Genomic DNA, 21,564 nt, shown 5'->3' with positions numbered 1-21,564 from the left:
ATTTCATTACATTAGTGGCATTATCTTAAGCATTTACGTGACAGCATGTCTATCATAACTTTAGCAGGTTCACATTTGATGCAGGTATGAAGCATTTATTAAACAAAAAGCATGTATCAAATAAAACTCAAAGTACAGAGCACAGTAAAGACAAGTAATTGTGTTTACTGGTTTAATATTATTCTCACATTATATTCATAATTTACTTAGTTTAAATGTGTTGAATTCTGTACTGTATATAACCTGTACTCCACATTTTGCACCACACACACACTGTCTGCATATCCAAGTGACAACACATCAATTTTTTGCTACACTAATAAATCACATCTGACACATACACAGTAGAGCCAAAGACATAACAAATTCAACACAAGGCTGGTACAACAAAAGTCACTAGGGCCCAATCGCGGCACCCACACATAAACGCAACAATTTGAGATCTGGACACCCACAACAAAGATAAGATTGCAGGATGCCAGACGACGGAGACCTTGGGCCTTGGGATAAGCAACGGAACGAGACAGGGGCCATGGACCCGTGAGACAGCGGATGAGGGAAAGAATGATTTCAACCCACCTGATAGAAAAAAATAAATATAGTGTGAGGGGGCCTATATGTCGTGAGGACAACATTTTAATGACGCTTCTTGACTGGGGTGCGTGTCCTAGCGAGGATAAGAAAAGTGGCCCAGATGTCTGACTTGGACTACTTGCTGAGGTCCAGCGAATTGAAGAGACTATCGGAACAAAACTTGGATTGGTTGTTGAGTCTTTATTTGACATTATTCCTTCGTGAAAATAAAAAACAAACAAACAAACATGCAGTGAGTCAGTTTAGTTTATTAAGGGTTTATTCTTTAATAATTCGCATTTACTTGGTGACTAAATTCCAACAGTGTTTTGAAAAACACAATTCAACTGTTGCATGGCACCTACATTACACTGCATTACTAGCAAGCACTCTGGTCTATAAATAATCTGCTATTTTGATGCAAAAGCACAACAGTAGAGCCCCAAGCGTTGGGGGCAGGAATTAGTGCAAGGGGCCGATAGACTCACAACGCTTTGGACCGCCTGCCGTAAGTATAGCTTTTCTTTCTAATAACGGTCGTGCTGTTTGCACAATTGAATGGAAATCATCCCCAGGAAATGATTCAAAACATTTTTGCTGCCTGAGAGGACTGCTTAAAATCCAACACTGGAAAAGTGATGTCGTTTACATCCAAACTTCCTGCATCCTGGAACGACCGACCTCCTCCAAGGAAGGTGGACATTGACCTCAGTTCCCCTGGTTTAGCAGTGTTTGAATTGGAAAAACTCTTGTTTACTGGCAAAACCATCATCAGCCATGCAGATGAAGTGTGGCCAAGACTCTACATTGGTGATCAGTAAGTAGCTTGACTGCATTTCTTTATGCCGAAAATAAGACGAGCCGCTCCAAATTGAATAGCTCTCCCAAAAGATTTTCTTTTAAATCGTTCACGTTTAATATTGTGAACATTCTAGGTTTGAGTCCACATGTATGAAAATAAATCAGATTTGAGTATGCAAGTAATTCTAGACACTTCAAGTTGCATTCCACTTGGTGGCAGCTGTGCTATTTGAGTTTGGATCATTGACTTTGGCGTTCAGTCTGCTACACATTTTCCATCAATCCAAATGAAAATGTTTTGAAGGCTTCTACAGTACATTATAAATGAGCCACTCTGAAGTACTTTACATTTCTTCTTCATAATACAGCAGTCTTTGTTTGTTTCCCTTCCCCGCCCAGACGCAGTGCAGAGAACATGAACGATTTATCTAGGCATAGGATCACTCATATCCTGAATGCAGCTCACAGTAAACGTCGAGGATGTCCTGACTTCTACCACAGATTGAAGATCACCTATATGGGTGTAGAGGCAAATGACTCATATAACTTTGACATGAGTGTCAACTTCCAGGCAGCTGCAGACTTTATCCACACAGCTCTAAGCAGGGGAGGTGAGAATTGGAAAGAAGAAGGCACCTACAGTTAAAACGAGCAACTAAAGGAAACTTTTATTTGCTTTCTTTTATTTCTTCAGGTCATGTTCTGGTGCATTGTCATGTGGGAGTGAGCCGATCTGCCACCCTGGTCCTGGCATATTTGATGCTGAAGCAGAGGCTCACCCTCGTGGATGCTATATGTGCTGTGAAAGAGAACAGGGGGGTCATTCCGAACCGAGGTTTCCTCCGACAACTTATCCATCTGGATAGACAACTTTTTGGCACACACAACTGAAACCAGAAACATGGCTACAGCTGGGGATTGTGTCCTTCTGACAATAAAAAAAATATCAAAAACGTCACTGTGGGCCCCATAACTCAAATGGTGCTAATTGAAAATTGTATAAGGCCCCTGTCAATCATGGGGCCTTAGAATTATTTAATTAGTTGTCACTTTTGTCCCTCCTATGGCAACCCTGTTTTTACAGTAGTGTAACGAATTGGGTTGTCTGTTTGTTCTCGTGCAGACATTTGTGTTTCTCTGAGTTGTGTTGTGTCCGATTTCTATGAATGCATCGTGCGACTCACTGGACGGAGGTGTGTGCGAAAGAGAGAGAGAGAGAGAGAGTGAGTGTGCGTGTGATCCGTTGAAAATGACGGCCAACAGAGCCGTTTTTGTAAGAATAAAAAGTCGAGAACTGAATGAAAGTCTGACGTGTGTCTTTTAAAGACGCTACATTATGTTTATGGTCATAGCCATTATGTGTGTGTGTGTCTCTCTCTCTCTCTCTCTCTCTCTCTCTCTCTCTCTCTATATATATATATATATATATATATATATATTCTTTAAAATGCAATGTATTCCAGTTGTATCCAGATTTAGTCATTTTAATAAATTTAGTGTGAAAAGTACAATTTTGAGATACATGTGAATTTTAGATATGCAATTTGCAAGTTTAATTTTCTTCAGCATCGCATATAGTAGAGGAAGGCTAATATGTAGAGCGTGTTACAGTATCATCTTTTGTAGGTTTCTGTACACACCGATTTAGTCTTTATCTGCACTGTGCAAACTCTTGTGTTGTCACAGTCGGGCAGCAAACATGACTGGAATCACAGTGATACAGTGGCTAAGCACATAAAAGAGTACAAAAATCCAAAGTTCACTTGCTTTGCCTCATACGTGGGATGAAAATTAGGGCAATATATTGGTGTTACAATTTATTATTCAATCAAAATTAAAGTAATGCGAGAAACATTTTGGTCACTTTGGTTTTAGGTCGTATGAAATGGCGGGTATAAATTGAATTAAATACTGTAATGGAATGCCGTGTTTCCTAGCCCATAATCTTGGTGAAGGTGCTTTGCATGATCATCTCCATTCGGCTTCCACCGCTCCCTCATAAAATGGGCGGAGACAAGGGATGATGTCACGCAACAAGTGGCGTCATCCCGCTCACTCAAAGTGTATAAAGACAGTCCTCACTTTCCAGCCAGTGATTAGTGTGGCTGTGGTTCTTAAGGCTTGAGAGCCAGGCAGTGATTGGTAAGTTATTCAATATCTAGATTTTATTCCTTTTTATAACATATAAAACCATCAAATGTGACCCTAAACTTCTTCACTACATAGGACGAAAGCTGTTTCTGACTTCCCTGACATTTTTGGCAAAAAATGCCAATGAATAGCTTAAAAGTGGTTCCAGTAACTTTAATATGTGGGTTATTGTATGCATTTTGACTAAAATCTAAAAGCCATTAACATGAAGAAAAAATGTTTTGAGCCCAGAGAAAATGTTCCATTGCAATAAAGTGCTATTTTATTTAGTGTTTCGAACAGGGTGTTTTACTAATGTAATTGAGACAAGTTACATGTAAAAACATGTTAAGACACTAAATTAATGAGTGCTTTTGCAACAAAAATGAAACAAAAGTTTATAAACATTAGTTAAGCTTCGCGTAAAATCACTAGACCCTTACTTAACAAAAATAAATAAATAAATGAAGCTGGCTCCAATAAGGGACAGATGGACTTGGAGACCTGATAGCTAGTGGGCCAATCAAATGTAGGTGATATCTGGAGAAGAGCATCTCAAGCAAGCCCTGATCATTTGAATCAGGTGTTTTGGCTTCGTGAGACATGTTCAGGCTCAGAGGTTTGGATCACCTCCTTTTTGTCCATGGACACATTTCATTCTGCATTAGTGTACTATTTGCCTAGAGGCAACACTGTAAACTACCCTGACAATGCATACTTTGTTTGTTGAACTTTGACATGTGCAAAGGATATTTGGTCCAATGTTGTGTAATCAGAAAATCAATTTTGCATGTTTGGACCTTTTGTCAATAGTTCACAAGGATGTATGCGGCCCTCGGTGTTTGGATCTTCTCAGCAGTGGTCTGTTTGGGAAGTGGCAACCAACCTGATGACAGCCTCTCACACGTGACTTCAGGAAACAAAGAGTTTGCCTTCCAGCTGTACAGGAAACTGGCGGCTCATTCTGAGAACCAGGGCAAGAACATCTTTTACTCTCCAAGTAGCGTGTCTGTCGCCTTGGCTGCCTTGTCCGTCGGAGCCCGGGGGGACACCCACGAACAGCTGTTGAGTGGTCTGGGTTACAACAGCTCCCAAATTACCCAGGATGATGTAAATCAGGCCTTTAGTATGCTCCTCAAAAGACAAGATAATTCATCGGACATCAGTGAAGGGACTGCTGTGTTTCTGGATAACACATTTGAGCCAAAACCAGAGTTCCTCAAAGATTTGAAAGAATCCTTTTACACAGATGTTTCAAATGTCAACTTCCACCAAACAACAGAAAGTGTTGATATCATCAATAAATATGTCGCGGATAAGACACATGGCAAGATTGATGAGTTGGTGAAGGACCTGGATGCGGGCACCATCATGTATCTCATAAGCTTCATCTACTTCAAAGGTAGCCTACATGAGGATAACATTTACAATATTTTCAAAAATACCACTGTGCTCTCTAAGATCTGACTTGAAAATGTTGTGTTCGCTCTAAAGTTTCTTTTTCTGTTCATTCCAATCACACAGGAAAGTGGGACTGTCCTTTTCGAGCCGACTTAACAAAAGAGGACAATTTTACTGTTGATGACAACACCAAGGTTTGAAGCTACAATATGAAAAATACAGTTAGAAGACTGATACAAGATCCAGGGGGACAGCAATTTCATTCTGAATTATTTTCTAGGTTCCTGTCCAGATGATGAACAAAGAGGATCGTTTTGATATCTATAATGACCTGGCAATTAACACGACGATCCTGCGCCTTCCCTTCAACAGCTCTTACTCCATGCTCTTGCTGTTGCCTGAAAACATGGCAGCACTAGAAAAGGAAATATCTCCACAACATATCACCAAATGGTCAAAATGGATGAAAAAGAGGTTGGTTAGCTCACATTTTGACAGAGTAGCTAGTTAGATTGTTGCTGGTGTGATGATTGTGTGTATTTGCACGTTTCTTTTAGGAAGTATGATATATTTGTTCCAAAGATCTCCATTAAGACAGACTACTCTCTGAAGGAATTGCTGATTGAAATGGGAATGACTCACATGTTTGATGAACGAGCAGATTTGAGTGCCATTTCGGAGGGGGAGAAACTGTTGGTCTCTGGCGTAAGGATGCGGTCAACTTCTTTTAAACTCTTCTTTTCATTCTTGCTCGATCTCATGCTAACTTTTTAACTCCAGGTTGCGCACCAAGCTGCCCTTGACATTGATGAGGCCGGAGCCACTGCCGCAGCCGCCACAGGCATTGGCATCACTCTGATGTCCTTCCAACACATCCCTGTGCTGAAATTTAATCGTCCATTTATGCTTCTCATCACTGAAAACACCACAGATGACATTCTCTTCTTGGGCAAGATAATTAATCCAAACATCTGATTGGCAATAGTTGGTGTATCATCATCATAACAATAAAATCCTTATATCTTTGTGATACTGACACGTTACTTGTTAAATAAAAGCTTGGGGAAGCAAAATATGGACTTGTAGTGCAACTGACACTCTGACTCATTCAGGATGAAGTTAGTGCTTTATTTTCTGATTAAACGTCCCCATTTTTAAGCATAAAAACTTGGAATGTAAAATAAAACACTATACTGTGTTAGAATGGTACTAAATTAATCTATTTTGTGTACCACTTAACCTGTTCTGGATGACTGGGAGTTGGAGTCTATCCCAGCTGACATTACAAAAGATGGTCCACACCCTGGGATGGTCACCAGCACATTAAGAGAACAAAAAAAAAACACAGTCACACTCACTTTCACATCATCACTGAGTGGAGAACCGAAGCCACGCTACCTGTTACACCATCAGTGACATTACTAAATCAATAAATTACAATAATGCAAATACTTGGAACACCAGTTTGTTAATAGCAATTGAGTTAGAATGGAAAGGAATATTAATGAGCAAGGCACAAAGTAACTTTTATGCTTTGAGGAGCAAGTTTGGTAATCTGTGGCTTCATTTTAGGAACAATTGAGCTTTTTGATGGTAAGTAATTTAGTCATTTTTAGGAGCATTTTATTGTAGGTTAAATCTAGCAACAGTGCTCTCGGCTAAGTTTTCACTGGGTTCCACTGGTCACACTAGTGCGCCCAAGCTTTTTTCTTGGTTGCACCAGCTCGGTCGGTGTCTCTTTTGGCCATTGGATATTATGATTGGAAGCAAATATTAAAAATGGAAAAACGAAAAACACAAAAAATGAAACACATATTCTAGTTTGTTGTCTGGAACGACTATGGAAAAGTCGAAAAACAGTTTCAAAATAAATTATTAATTCTAAAATTAAAATGGAAAATAGAATGAGACATAAATCGAAATATGGCTTGAATATTTCTTTGACGTTCCCTGAAATCGCAGCATTTCTCTTACTGACCAGGAGGTGGCGCCATTTCACAAACACTAACTACGCTTGGAGAAAATGGTTTGTACCTCCCTGACAAAGAAAGAACAAGAATACAAATAAGAATAAGAATGACAAGAAAATGCAATTCCTGGAGGGATTGCGTGTGAAGGCTGAGAAGCTGAATCAAACTTTTTGGAAGAATGTGGAATGAATGAGTTGAATGATACTGAATGACATTGAATGATACAAAAATAACTGGGAATGGGCTAAACATGTTGGAATGGTTTGAATTTGGGCCACTTACTTTTCCACTTCTGGTTGGTTTGGGTCATTTCCCGTTGATTCGGAGGGGGGGTCACTTGGGTGTCACTTCCTGTTCATTTGGGGGTCACTTCCTGTTGATTTTGGGGCACTCCCAGCATTACCTAGTTCAGTTGAATGAGCTGAATGTTTAGAATTTCAAGTTGGAAAGATGTAAATGTGAAATGTCAAAAGCACCATTAGGAATGAATAGGAATATTTTGTGAGTAATTTAATGAGAAAAATGTTGACTTTTTGGTGGGTGTGAATTTCTGGAATGTTAAAAATTCTAACCAAGGCGAGTTGAATGAGTTAAATTGAATTGAATTGAATTGCATGTCCTGAGACCTGGTTACGCTGCTCATCAAGTCAAGGCAAATCAATTCACCCTAAATGTTGATATACTTTATGTCCACTTGGTGGTGCCCGAGGGAATTGAACCACATTTGAGGCTTTGTCACATGAGTCAAACCAATTGCATGGAAAAATAATTCTAATATTATTAGCATTAGCAAACATAAGGAAACGCCACACAACCTTTCAGTTGGGCAAGCGTAAAAGAACGAAAGAGCGAAGGTAATCTCGAGATAGCCTCTTGAGAAGGCGGGACAACTTGACTTTGACCAATTAGAAAGTCATTGTCACCTATGTGACATTCTCAAAAGGAAATCAGCTAAGAGTGAGGAGATATACACTTCCTTTTAACAAAATCAGTGCTTTTTCAAACTAAGATGGTGCATTCAAATAGAGAAATATGACATTTTCTCTATTGGGTTATACTTGACTCTTTTCTAAGGAATGATTGGAGCTTTGGATCTTCAGAATTTATTTTAAGCTCTAGGTCCGATCGAAAGTTTGGTTGGGCCTTTAATGGCCAGGAATCTTCTTAGAGCATTTATAAAACTCGAAGTTGAGAGGGACTCAATAACCTCAATATGTACTGCTTGTGTAACTAAGCAGGTAAACATTACTGCCCAGCGTTTATTCTCCAACACCCCACTGCCTGTCCGATGCACGCCGATGTTCCATGGTCCGAACACATCTACACCGACATGTGTAAAAGGAGGAGCTTGAGTGAGACGATCAGGTGACATGTCTGCCATCTTTTGCTGTTGCACATTTCCTCTCAGCCTGCGACAGATTGTGCATTTGGTTAAAAACGTTTTGACACCAACCTTTTTCCTCCAAGGATCCTCGCAGCGGATTTGAGGGCTCCTTCTGTGATGTGTCTGACTTGGTGTGCGATCTGTTCATGGTAGAAATGAACTCGTAAAGTGGCATAATGATGCTTTTTGAGTGTGATCCCTTGTTGCAATCTCATGGTGGTAACATGATGGTTGCGCTTACATTCATTACATTGTACACTGGTGTCACAGTTTTTTTGCCATGTGGCTGTCAGACGACCAGCACTTGTTACATTTTTTTTTTTTGAGAATTGCCTTTCTATCATCCAGAGTTTGTTCTGAACCCACGACATTTGTGGAGGGAGTGCATTTTCTTGTGAAGTGGACACTGTTTGTCGGGGCCAACCAAAGTTTTGTCATTAATGTCATGAGTGTCACTCGGTGCACTTATTTCAGTTTTTAAACATATAATGGGGTCTTGGTGGTGGGCTTATTCCATCTGTCTGGTTTGGAACAACTTGGACTATTAGTAGAGAGCAAATGAGCAAACCTTGGGTCATTGAGAGTTTCAGCTTTGTCACACGCAAACTTCACAAATACTGGGACTGGTGAGTAGAATGCCGGATGTTGCTCTATGTAACAGGATGCCGAAGTGATCAATATTTCTTGGAGGCGGAAAGGAAGTTTTTGAATGATAGGAGTGATGCCCGGGACGTATCCAGGTAGCTGAGACCAGGTAAAAACCAATCTATACAGGCTGCATCAAGCTCTGTCAGGAGAACACCTATCTCCCTCAACTTGTGATTTTCTCTGCTAGCAATTTTAGAAAAGTCCTCTAGCTTTTTCAGGAGCGCGTCCTCTATAGCTTCAGGGGACGCATAGCTGTCCTCCAGTCTTTTTCACACCATTTTAACACCAGCTGCTGTGTCGTAGATGTGTACAGCCCTTATTCGTTGTGCTTGCTCGGGTGATTTGGGACCAAACCATTAGCAAAGGAGGTCAAACTGCTCTCTAGGGGATAGCTGGAGTCCCTCAGCGGCACTCAGAAAGGATGCCTACCAAGCACAGTAATTTTCTGCCTTAGCGTCAAATGTTAAGAGCCCTGTGCTAACCAGTTCTCTGCCAATGAGTTATTTGGCTAAATTTGTTGTGGCAGCGAAATTGCACTCGTTAACACTAACTATAGGGCGTGATGGTAATTGTCTGGCCTGGTAATTTGGTGAAACTCTTAACGTGTGGCTGGAATCTTTGATCAGTAGTTACTGGGGTTTGATACTTTATATGAGATGTAAACATTGTATTTCTGAATGGGCATTGGCACAATTTGCTCGACTGGCGGTGATGTACTTTGTTAATAGCGTCACTGATATCTCTTAGAATTATAGTCGCTGACCTCGCAATACGGTGTGCTGTGATCTTCGTCTTTGCATTGGACGAACTCCCTTTTGTTTACTATTTGCTGACTTGCTTGAGGCACTTGAGCAGAGTCAAAAAGGACATTGGCTGCAGGAGTGATAACTGGTTTGCGCTGAACGTATGTTTGCGGCTTCCTCCTCGGCTGCTGCCTCCAAAACCTCAGCCTCATCCTTAGTGAATCAAAATTAAAGTAATGCAAGAAGCATTTTAGTCACTGTGGTTTTAGGTTGTATGAAATGGTTTGTAGAAATTGTTTGCCTCAATGTGTAAATACTGTAATGGAATGCCGTGTTTCCTAGCCCGTAATCTTGGTGAAGGTGCTTTGCATGATCATCTCCATTCGGCTTCCACTGCTCCCTCACAAAATGGGCGGTGACAAGGGATGATGTCACGCAACAAGTGGTGTCATCCCGCTCACTCAAGGTGTATAAAGACAGTCCTCACTCTCCAGCCAGTGATTAGTGTGGCTGTGGTTTTTAAGGCTTGAGAGACAGTCAGCGATTGGTAAGTTATTCAATATCCAAATCTTATTCCTTTTACATTTTTACAACACATAAAACCATCAAATGTGACTTCTTCCCCTACATAGGACAAAAGTTGTTTCTGACTTCCCTGACATTTTTGCCAAAACATTGAATAACTTAACATGGTTCTAGTAAATTTAATATTTAGGTAATTGTATTTTTAGTTTTTATCCAATCAGAATTCAGCTAGCTCGAGTTGCCAGGCAGGTTGCACAATACCAGTAGTGCGCACTATTCTTTCCGAGGCCTTCAGATGCAAATGTGCGGGCATTTATTCTGTAAAAGTCAATGAAGTTTCAGATTTGATAGACAGTTGCGATAGCCAATCAGATCATGAGTTGGTTACAGTGAGCCTTCTTGCTGGGTTTACGCTGAAGGTGATGAACGTGTTTTGTGATTGGATACTCGTGAGGGGGCAGCGGAATCAACACACCGTCAGTCGTAACTGGCGACCGTTCCAAAATCTAAAATATATTCTTGATTTTTTTAAACCACAATGGCCGAAGGAGGGAAAAGTGTGGATTTAACTGCAGACATACCTGCGAGGCCATTTTCAAGACGTACCTTTCAAGAAGAAGCTAGGTCGTGCAACACTCAGTAGTGTTTAAGTGTTCATCTGTATATTATCATGAGGGGGATTTATTCAAGTAGAACTGAGTAGGACTTCACTGAAGGCCCATGTTTGAAGTGCACGGCCCGCCACTGGTAAACCTATGTACTCAAAATACAAACAGGAATATACCTAAATAAAACGCGGCGAATAAATTGCAGTATAAAACAGTGGTCATTCTGATTGGCTCTTATCAATCAAAACGCAAATCGTCTGCCAGGAAGCCGAGACGTGCGGTGGCCGATGACACCACGTTACGGCACCTTCTATTGAACAAACTACAACGAGCGCCATTAATTAGAGTGTGAAATGCTTGTTCATTATTTCCATAATTGTGTTAATTCTCCGCGAACCTTTGTCTTCATGAACTAAAGAGAATGGTTATATTTAAAAAAAATCTTATTGATACAAATATTGATCAAAAGTAGTGCTCTCCCATTTATAATATAATACAATACAATTTTATTTATATAGCATATTTTAGCCCACACTATATACGGTACTTAATATTTTCATTACAAGATAATTCAAGTTTTACTAGCCACAGTATTCTGGAGGTAGTTTCGTATCCGATTTGGAAATGATGCGTCTAAACCCGCAGGACAGCAGCCCTCGAAAACCGGAGCAGGACACGCCTACTCTACATGGACTGACAGTAGTTTGCAAGCAAATCATTTGTTTTACATCAAACATGTCAGAGGTTTATGTGCACAAATCATACATTTTGGTGCCTCTATCATCTCTTTAATTACAGCAACAGGCATACCCACTCCATAAGAGCAATTAAGTATTTTGTTCATGTTGAAAAAAATCATGTTGAACTCTTGTGAAATGACAAAAAGAATAACATATGTAATTGTTGGTAGAATGTTTGTCATCGGAGTGATATCCCTTAAAGGTATGAGGAAGTTAGGATCACCTCCTTTTTGGCCATGGATACATTTAATTTTGTCACTGATGGTGTCGTGGTACATCCACCTGATTTGTGTGCAACAGCGTGGGATCGGTTCCCACTCGGTGACGGTGTCAATGTCTGCCCTGTGACTAGCTGCATTAGTGTACTATTTGCCTTGAGGGAATACTGTACACTACCCTGACAATACATACTTTGAACTTTGACATGTGCCAAGGATATTTGGTCCAATGTTGTGTAATCAGAAAATCAATTTTGCATGTTTGGACCTTTTGTCAATAGTTCACAAGGATGTATGCGGCCCTCGGTGTTTGGATCTTCTCAGCAGTGGTCTGTTTGGGAAGTGGCAACCAACCTGATGACAGCCTCTCACACGTGACTTCAGGAAACAAAGAGTTTGCCTTCCAGCTGTACAGGAAACTGGCGGCTCATTCTGAGAACCAGGGCAAGAACATCTTTTACTCTCCAAGTAGCGTGTCTGTCGCCTTGGCTGCCTTGTCCGTCGGAGCCCGGGGGGACACCCACGAACAGCTGTTGAGTGGTCTGGGTTATGACAGCTCCCAAATTACCCAGGATGATGTAAATCAGGCCTTTAGTATGCTCCTCAAAAGACAAGATAATTCACCGGACATCAGTGAAGGGACTGCTGTGTTTCTGGATAACACATTTGAGCCAAAACCAGAGTTCCTCAAAGATTTGAAAGAATCCTTTTACACAGATGTTTCAAATGTCAACTTCCACCAAACAACAGAAAGTGTTGATATCATCAATAAATATGTCGCGGATAAGACACATGGCAAGATTGATGAGTTGGTGAAGGACCTGAATGCGGGCACCATCATGTATCTCATAAGCTTCATCTACTTCAAAGGTAGCCTACATGAGGATAACATTTACAATATTTTCAAAAATACCACTGTGCTCTCTAAGATCTGACTTGAAAATGTTGTGTTCGCTCTAAAGTTTCTTTTTCGGTTCATTCCAATCACACAGGAAAGTGGGACTGTCCTTTTCGAGCCGACTTAACAAAAGAGGACAATTTTACTGTTGATGACAATACCAAGGTTTGAAGCTACAATATGAAAAATACAGTTAGAAGACTGATACAAGATCCAGGGGGACAGCAATTTCATTCTGAATTATTTTCTAGGTTCCTGTCCAGATGATGAACAAGGAGACTATATTTGATATCTATCATGACCTGTCAATTAACACGACGATCCTGCGCCTTCCCTTCAACAGCTCTTACTCCATGCTCTTGCTGTTGCCTGAAAACATGGCAGCACTAGAAAAGGAAATATCTCCACAACATATCACTAAATGGTCAAAATGGATGGAGAAGAGGTTGGTTTGTTCATATTTTGATGGAGAAGCTAGTTAGATTGTTGCTGGTGTGATGATTGTGTGTATTTGCACGTTTCTTTTAGGCTGTATGATATATTTGTTCCAAAGATCTCGATTAAGACGGACTATTCTCTAAAGGAATTGCTGATTGAAATGGGAATGACTCACATGTTTGATGATCGAGCAGATTTGAGTGCCATTTCGGAGGGGGAGAAACTGTTTGTCACTGGCGTAAGGATTTTTTTTATCCCTTCTTTTCATTCTTGCTAGATCTCATGCTAACTTTTCATCTCCAGGTTGCGCACCAAGCTGCTCTTGACATTGATGAAGCCGGAGCCACTGCTTCAGCCGCCACAGGCATTCATGCAGGTCCACCGTCCTTCCAACTCATCCCTGTGCTGAAATTTAATTGTCCATTTATGCTTCTCATCACTGAAAACACCACAGATGACATTCTCTTTTTGGGCAAGATAATTAATCCAAACATCTGATGGGCAATAATTGGTGTATCATTGTCTTCATCATAAAAATAAAATAATCCTACTCTCTTTGTGATTGAGTTTATTTCCATGTTATATGTTAAATAAAAGCGTGGGGGAGCGAAATATGGACTTGTGCTGATACTGACACACCAACTCATTAAGGATGAAATTTGTGCTTTATTTTCTGATTAAACTTCTCAATTTTTAAGCTTTTAAAAACTTGGAGTGTATACCACTTAACCTGTTCTGGATGACTGAGTTGGAGCCTGTCCCAGCTGACATTACAAAAGACCGTCCACACTCTGGATTGGTCACCAGCACATTTAGAGAGAGAGAAAAAAAATAAAATAATTCACACTCACTTTCACACTATCACTGACAGCAGAATCTAAGTCATGCTGTTACACCATCAGTGACCATTACTAAATCAATAAATTACAATAATGCAAATACTTGGAACACTAGTTTGTAATAGCAATTGAGTTAGAATGAAATGGAATATTAATGAGCAAGGGTTAAAATAACATTTATACTATGAGGAGCAATTTTGCTAATCTGTGACTTCATTTCAGGGACACTTTAGTGATATTTAGGAGCTTTTTTTTGTAGGTTAATTCTGGGAACTAACTTTTCAATGGGTTTCACTGGTGCGCCAAACTTTTTTTCTTGGTTGCCCCAGCACAAAAGTCAGAAGCACCACAATTTTCAACTCACACATTCAACATCGCATATTTAAAGGTTTAATATTAAAAGATTAACAAATGAATAAAGAATAAAAAAAATGATTAAATGATTAACAATCTGGTCAACAAAGTTCTTTAATTTAAGGTTGTAACCTTAAATATTTATTAATATATATTTATATTCAGGGGCTGCGTAATGAGTGAATGAGTTAATTATAAATATTCTCATAAACTTCAGTAAAAGACACACGAAGTCATTTTAATTCAAATTTGCTGTTTGACCAGTTGGTGGCAGTAATGCCCGTAAACGTTTCGTGTCAGACGCCATATTACTACCAGAAGAAGAATGAGATGCTCCGAAATTCGAGAGAAACATGGCGGAAACAAAAGAGGAGACGCCGCCAACTGGAGAATATTTTCTCAAGGAAAGAAAAACGTTCACCCCAGAGGAAGAAGCCAGACTAGAAAGGCAACACTTTTGGAGGATAATAGACGCCTTTAGATTTTACAGGTGATATATGTTAAAAAAATCAAGGTTTTCGAAAAAAACTGACAGTTTGAAATACATAACTCTTGTAGCAAGCGTTAAAATTCCACCGGTCCATTCATTTTCCACTGTACTTATTTACAAATTGTTTGCTTATAATCGGTCAATTTGATTTAGGGCATCTCTTTTACGACTCATGTTATCTTTTTTTCTAAAAGGAGGTTGTGATCAATCCTTAGCAGAATAATAACGTTTTAGCCACTGGGTGCATTGATATGACGTTTTTAGATGTTTCACAACTACTTGGATGTATAAAGTTGACCACAGCAACAAAGTTTGTGTGGGCACTCGCACAGACGTTTGTGACCATTTTATTATTTTTTAGGGGACATGTACAAGAGCATGTTAATCGAGCCGAGCGTCACTTTCGTAGTCTACCTCAACGCCACCAGAATTTACTGCCGTCTGTCCTGCCGAACCTGGCCCGCATTCGTCAATGTGCAGACCACAACCATGATGTCCTACAGGCCATCGTCGAGCACAGCATTCACATGTTTGAGAACATTGAGTATGGGGAGAAGGTGAGTACTCACCAAATGCTTTTTCTTGTGCTTGTGTGGGGTCTCTGTTTACCCATGCTTCCTTCTATTATCTGTAGAGTATGCGAAGTTTGTTGAAGATGTCCTGCTGTGCCCGAATTGTTATTTGTATGTGCTAGCCATGCGTTGGAATGGTGATCTGTCCACCTTTACCCAAGAGAGTAAGGTTTGGCTTTAGGTTCCACTTGACTCTTGTATATTGACAAAATAACGTGGATGTTTTCTTACTACAGTACATTTCATTATTCATAATGCATATTCTGATGATTGTATAAACAAATCCACTAAACCTAACCCAACACTAAAGAGCTTGAAGCAAAAACAAAATAAACACCAACTGTGATTCTCCCCTGCATAAAAATGACCATTCAAGGATGGCACTAAACTGCTGAAGAGTAACTCTCATTTTGTACATTTTTTTTTTATTTAATTTTTTTTACAAAAATCAGTTCACTGAATATTGTAGTATTATTGAAGTTCTATGTTTTTAGTACATTTCATTTAACATCCACAAAACATTAACCCTCATGCAGTTGTATATGGTGGTTTAAAACCCATTGTAAGTTCAACTAAGTCTTGTCTCGTGGCAAATGGTGATATTACTACATAAAACTACAGTCCGCATATTTGCAGTTCGGCACCTACAAATTTGCATACAAGCAGATTTTTTTTTCCCTTCCCTTTTTTCATAATAAATGTTTCTCAACATATTTTTTCGACATTTTTTAAAATTAATTAATTAATTAATTTATTTTTATTTAATCAAGGTACCACTCAGCGTTGCCCACCGGTTGACAGTTGCCTATCCCTGATGTAAGGTGCAAATGTGTTTTTATTCCATGTTAAGGAGGATCCGAGAAAGGTACGCTCCTCATCAACATTTGACATGGACAAGCTCAAGTCCACCATAAAGCAGTTTGTCAGAGACTGGAGCGAGGCGGGTCAGGGGGAGCGGGACTCATGTTATCAGCCCATCATCCGGGAGATCCAGAGGCACTTCCCAAGTGACCAATAGTAGGAAGCACATTTACGCTCTGACAAATCAATGCAAGGATACACCATACTCATATCCAATACTATACTTATTCTGCTCAGTTGTGTATTGCACACAACTCAAATGTGTGTTGTTCACATAATGATACAGTAGTTGTTATATCACAGTATCTTTGTTATAATTGTGGTCTTGTAAACTAGTGAGTGTTTTCCATGTGATATGTGTGTTTTATTATGTCAGTGATGTGTCTAAGGTCAGCGTGCTGGTCCCGGGGGCTGGACTGGGTCGTCTAGCCTGGGAAATTGCTCGTCTGGGCTATATTTGCCAGGGAAACGAATGGAGCTTTTTCATGCTTTTCTCTTCAAACTTTGTTCTTAATAGGTATATTGTGCACAGACATAAATCCTTTTATATGTTGATTATGTCCTTGCCACAATGTTTTCTTTCTGTTTTACTCAGGTGTGAAAAGGTGAATTGTCTGACGCTTTACCCCTGGATTCACCAGTTTAGCAATAATAAGAAGTCTTCCGATCAGACACGGGCTATCAGATTTCCTGATGTCAACCCTCAGAGCCTACCACAAGATTCCGACTTCTCTATGGTTGCAGGGGACTTTCTAGAAGTCTACTCTGATGCAGGTCAGTACGTAAACTAAAACCTTACTGTGGGGAAGGTGTGAATTGTGTGTGTCAGATTTAGGCATGGGCCAATATCATTGTTGACGGGTTGTTAATTTGAGCAAAATTATCATGGTATTGAAATTACTGTATTAAAATTACAGATAAAGGAAAATACTTTTTTGTCTGATAAGTGATTTGGGCGAGTTAAAAACTAGCTGTCCTGACCACACTTTTTTGCACTCATGTCTGAGTCTTTGGTTTTAAGCATCTGCATATAAAGAGTTCTGATCAAGTACCTCTGCAATACATTAAAAACAAAAGAGCGCACCTTCAAATGACCTCGATCATTTATATATGGTAACATATAAGGGATGGATGGATGGATGATTTATATTTACCGGAATTTCCGTACTACGAAACACACCTGATTAAATGTAGCCATAAATTGGGAGGGAGAACGCGATTTACAGAAAGAGCCTGAGCCTGAGTGCGCCAGCCTGTCCCAATAAACAAAACATATCATTGTCCATGGTCACTTCCATCCATCCATCATAAGCTTTTGCTACTCTATTTGACATGATGTGTTTGTGTGCGTGCACCCTCTCTGCTTGCTAAGGAGAGGAAACAAAAAGTTAGTCAATTAACTTCAGAGGTAGGTGTTTCCTCAACAACTAATGATTTTGTGCCCTGCTTGTAAGTTCCCTCCCAAAAATAAAATGAAGAGCTCATTACCAGTAATAGCCAGTATTTGCGTTATTAACCTTGACTTTTTAGAAGCAAGGTGTGAGGCAAAAGGTCTGTGTAGATGAATACACACATAAACAACATTGTTGGCACCCTCCATTAAAGGAAGAAAAGTGCAATTTGCCAAAATGCATAACAACAAGCCTCAAAGCTGCCGAGAGAATGTCAATGACATTTAAGGAAAACAATACTACATATTATGTAGAATGGATGAGGCCCTGTTCCATTTTTTTTTCAGGGCTAGTTCTGCCCAAGATTTCTAGGAGCAAAATGTGCCGCTCAGTGTCAGAACACTTTCTCACAGCAACACGGCTTCCGTCAGATTCATGGTCCCAAAAACGCAGCAAAAATGAAGAACAAATGATTGGACTACTCTGAAGTAGTGTTATTTGATCAATAACCCAATTGAACATCTGTGGAAGGAGCTGAAGCATGCAGTCTGGAAAAGGCAACTTTCATTTGAAAGCTGGAACAGTTTGCGTCGCACATTACACTTTGGTACGCGCTGACATGAGCACAAGTTTCACTCTCAGTTACAGACATTGATTCTTTGCAGTGACTGCCAGGTCAGGTTGTGCAAGAAAGTATTAAGTTCAGGGTACCATCATTTTGGTTCAGGCCCATTCATTTCTTGAAATTATTTCTGTTAGTTAATTTCTAGTGAAAAAAAATCCATTATTACTTCGAACAGTTTGAAATTTCAGCAACCATTGTGGGTTTTTCTTACTGTAAATTGGGCCACCATCAATTTGACTTTCATATGTAGGTGTTGGTAAGCCACAAATGTTTAATAGTAGGCAACTTGGACATGCTCTTGGTTGTTAAAGATGAGGCAAGTACCAAATAAAAGCTATTAATTTTTCTGCCCAAACTCACTTTAGGAAACCCCCCAAAAAATGAATGATTACTTGCATACATATTTTATGCTTGTTTGTCGAATATGGTAGCAGACATTTTACTTTTATATTGTTGCCAGGCCTGTTTTGATCCTTTTCTTTCTTTACTGTTTTCATCTTCATGACTGTGTGTGCTTTGTGATTAAATCTAGTTCTATACCACAAACATGACTGTTGCAATGATTTGCATTTTACATGATCATATTTCTACTAATTCAGACATATATTTAATAAATGGCATGTATGTGTTAGATTCTTGGGACTGTGTGGCTACTTGCTTCTTTATCGACACGGCTCATAATGTCATACAGTATGTGGAGACCATCTGGAAGATTCTTAAACCTGGAGGAGTGTGGATCAATCTGGGTGAGTCCTCATCACAGTCCCCGTCAGTAAACAATATAAGGTTTGTTAAATTGTTCTCTACAGTTACATTTGTGTTACATTCATCAGCTGCTTACTAAACTTAATTAAGAGGAAAAGTATTACTTGCTGGTTCCGTGGCTATAAAATAGAATTGTATTTCTTTAAGAACTCCAATGCAGCAAAGTTTTGCCAAGATGTAGTAGTCAGTTATATTTTTTCCCTGCAAATGAATATGTTTGAGTGTTCGAAGGTGCATTTGTTTTTTATTGGCGAAAGTGCGTATTTAATTTCATTGTTCCCCTCAGGTCCTCTGTTGTACCATTTTGAGAACATTGCCAATGAGCTCTCGGTGGAACTCAGCTATGAAGACATCAGGGCAGCTATGGTGAAAATGGGCTTCCACATAGTGGTAAATTTTACATACCTCCCTAGGCCTGTCACAATAACAAATATTTTACCTTGATATATTTTCACAGAAATTGTCACGATAAACAATAGTATCAATGTGTTTTTTAATGCCACTGATCTAATGATAAAGTTATTGTTACAATTATATTACATACAGGCACACGTCCGCATCTTTTATCTCCTTCAGAATGTCGTCTTTCAACTTCTTGTACACCTTAGTCTGGAATGGCTGTTTGGGAAATGTACTTATTTTTTAGTTAATTTATATTGTGTATCAAAAGCCTGCTGCATTTCTTTAAACGCTGTTTTTTAAACAATATCAAAGGGCTTCATCTCCAGCAATAACGCAAGGTGTTCTATTTTTGAGGCGTTATAATTGTGATCAGTCGGGAAATGGATGGCTCCAAGTGTGCAAGTCCTGTTTTTGTTTTATTATTTACCAGTTGAGGAAATTGGGTAAAATGGTTGCGTTTTAAATAGACTTGAAGGTTTAAGTTGCAATTTTCTTCATACAAAGGCGATATACCAGCTCATTGATGTTACTGGTCGCTCTATGTTTATCTGCCTTGAATCCAAAAGGTTCAAACTCACGCGGCCTCTTGAGTCATTCTGGTTTGGAGATAAGGCAATTTATGTCGCTCAACTTTCTGTAATTGTACAGCTACACCCATCGGAGAACTTTTCTTCATGTACTGTTACCCCCCCCCCCCCCGCGCACTTAGATGCTTTTTGGCCAGTGTGTGTGGGTGCATGGATGCGTTTGTTGGAGTTCTGCCCACTGCAGCGGCAAACAAGTTGATAGACTGGAGATGGAATCAAGAAACATGAACAAGCAAACATATAAATGACAATTTAGTAAAAAAAATATATCAAGGTGCATTTCTTTTATGGAACGATAAGTCGATATAGTAATTATCTGTGTTTATGTACTGAAATTGGATTGTTGATTTAAAATAACATCTGTTGTCCTGCAGCTGGAGAACGAGTCTCTGCATACCACCTACACTGAGAACGAGCGTTCCATGTTGAGATACATTTATGACTGTGTCCTTTTTGTGGCACGGAAACCGGAAAATCTGTACTCTAACTGTCGAGAAGAAGATGAACAACAGAATTCACCGCCAGCTGCTAAATCGCCACGACAAGACAACTTGGAGTGTCATACATGAGTGGATTTTTCAAACCAGGGACGGTAAATTCCATTTACATACAAAAAAAAAAAATGGATGACCAAGGAAGGATGGAAACTGAAAAAAAAGTACTCTGCAATCCTTTTGTTACGTTCTGTTTCTAAGCCACCAAAAATGTAATCAGCTCAGGAGGGGGAGACACTAATCATTAACTGTATAATTTTGTTTAAGGATCATATCTTTAAGGCAAATGGTTTTCTTGACTGCATCAACAGAGAAGGAAGTCACAGTACATAGTTATTTTTTAGAAATGTGCCACATTGTGGTGAGAAATAATCAAGTTTAAAAATCTGTTTCTGCCTTACCGGTTTTTGTTTTTCTAATGCTGTTAGTCACCTGCAATTTGCAGAAACTGCATTGAGTCGATATACAACTTAAGTACACTCCTGTTCATTAATGTGACCTATAACTTGTACTACTTAAATGGGCTAAAAATTAACACCTGAGTTAATGTGGTGACATAGGTGTGCGCACCCTCTTAGAGATTTGGGTGCGGCTATGTTCAGAACAAACAAATCACTTTCAAACTCAGGTTAAATTGGAGTCATCTTGCAATGGGAAAATGAAGCTTTTATGAAGCGCTGAACAATTTGGACCAACTGCCTTGAAGTGGGTTCGGGTTTTTTAAGCTTTGGTTAGAGTGACCTCTGCTGGTGGAAAGTACGTCTTAAGTGAATTTAAAACCCTTTGGTAATTCTTGATGCTTACACACAAAGACTGATTGCAAATAAAAAAATATATTTTTTATAAATAAAGATTGATGGTGTGTCGTTGATTAGAGAGTCCTGGTGAAAGACAGTTTGGGTGTGTTTGTTTAACTGTGACCATTATGCTAAATAGGGAACATTCAAATGAGCCATATTTATTTTTTTCCAACACTATTCTCAATGGGATTCAGGTTTGCATTTTGAATTTGTCGTGGGCGTGATGAAGCCTATCCCAGCTGTCTTCGGGTAATAAGCGGGGTACACTCTGAACGGATTGCCAGCCATTCGCAAGGCATACAGACAA

At 39.5% G+C, this 21,564-nt stretch overlaps 4 protein-coding genes across 7 annotated transcripts; all 4 read left to right on the top strand.

Moving 5' to 3' along the window:
- Positions 1–725: 725 nt before the first annotated feature.
- LOC148344509 (dual specificity protein phosphatase 26-like) lies at positions 726–2,332 on the top strand. The gene is made up of 4 exons (XM_088305906.1): positions 726–1,081; positions 1,149–1,390; positions 1,774–1,985; positions 2,069–2,332. The coding sequence occupies exons 2-4, from the start codon at positions 1,212–1,214 to the stop codon at positions 2,263–2,265; spliced, it is 588 nt and encodes a 195-aa protein (XP_088162032.1). The 5' UTR covers positions 726–1,081; positions 1,149–1,211; the 3' UTR covers positions 2,266–2,332.
- Positions 2,333–3,425: 1,093 nt separating this feature from the next.
- On the top strand, positions 3,426–5,935 carry LOC148344508 (alpha-1-antitrypsin-like protein CM55-MS). The gene is made up of 6 exons (XM_088298980.1): positions 3,426–3,516; positions 4,318–4,906; positions 5,029–5,099; positions 5,186–5,379; positions 5,463–5,610; positions 5,686–5,935. The coding sequence occupies exons 2-6, from the start codon at positions 4,327–4,329 to the stop codon at positions 5,878–5,880; spliced, it is 1,188 nt and encodes a 395-aa protein (XP_088155106.1). The 5' UTR covers positions 3,426–3,516; positions 4,318–4,326; the 3' UTR covers positions 5,881–5,935.
- A 1,928-nt stretch (positions 5,936–7,863) lies between these two features.
- Positions 7,864–13,605, top strand: LOC148344507 (alpha-1-antitrypsin-like protein CM55-MM). Of its 3 annotated transcripts, none has more exons than XM_088305874.1 (6): positions 7,864–8,240; positions 12,023–12,611; positions 12,734–12,804; positions 12,891–13,084; positions 13,168–13,315; positions 13,381–13,605. In XM_088305874.1, exons 2-6 carry the CDS (start codon positions 12,032–12,034, stop codon positions 13,573–13,575), a joined length of 1,188 nt encoding a protein of 395 aa, XP_088162000.1. In that variant the 5' UTR covers positions 7,864–8,240; positions 12,023–12,031; the 3' UTR covers positions 13,576–13,605. The 3 variants fall into 3 exon arrangements, with proteins under 3 accessions (XP_088162000.1, XP_088162019.1, XP_088162010.1); XM_088305893.1 differs by lacking the exon at positions 7,864–8,240 and adding an exon at positions 8,368–8,390; XM_088305884.1 differs by lacking the exon at positions 7,864–8,240 and adding an exon at positions 10,014–10,197.
- A 1,002-nt stretch (positions 13,606–14,607) lies between these two features.
- On the top strand, positions 14,608–21,308 carry carnmt1 (carnosine N-methyltransferase 1). Of its 2 annotated transcripts, none has more exons than XR_015844113.1 (8): positions 14,608–14,760; positions 15,122–15,317; positions 16,183–16,349; positions 16,570–16,710; positions 16,789–16,967; positions 18,842–18,995; positions 19,261–19,364; positions 20,338–20,486. XR_015844113.1 is itself a non-coding variant. In XM_088298973.1 (8 exons), exons 1-8 carry the CDS (start codon positions 14,624–14,626, stop codon positions 20,530–20,532), a joined length of 1,233 nt encoding a protein of 410 aa, XP_088155099.1. In that variant the 5' UTR covers positions 14,608–14,623; the 3' UTR covers positions 20,533–21,308. The 2 variants fall into 2 exon arrangements, 1 of the variants encoding a protein (XP_088155099.1); XM_088298973.1 differs by having other exon boundaries at positions 18,842–18,955; positions 20,338–21,308.
- Positions 21,309–21,564: the final 256 nt, after the last annotated feature.

This window comes from Idiotropiscis lumnitzeri, chromosome 1 (assembly GCF_059441095.1).
Source record: "Idiotropiscis lumnitzeri isolate Australia: NSW breed Sydney's pygmy pipehorse chromosome 1, RoL_Ilum_1.0, whole genome shotgun sequence".
Classification (NCBI taxonomy): Eukaryota; Metazoa; Chordata; class Actinopteri; order Syngnathiformes; family Syngnathidae; genus Idiotropiscis; species Idiotropiscis lumnitzeri.
The sequence above is the reverse complement of the archived record's forward strand: the minus strand, read 5'-3'. Positions and strand labels throughout refer to the sequence as shown.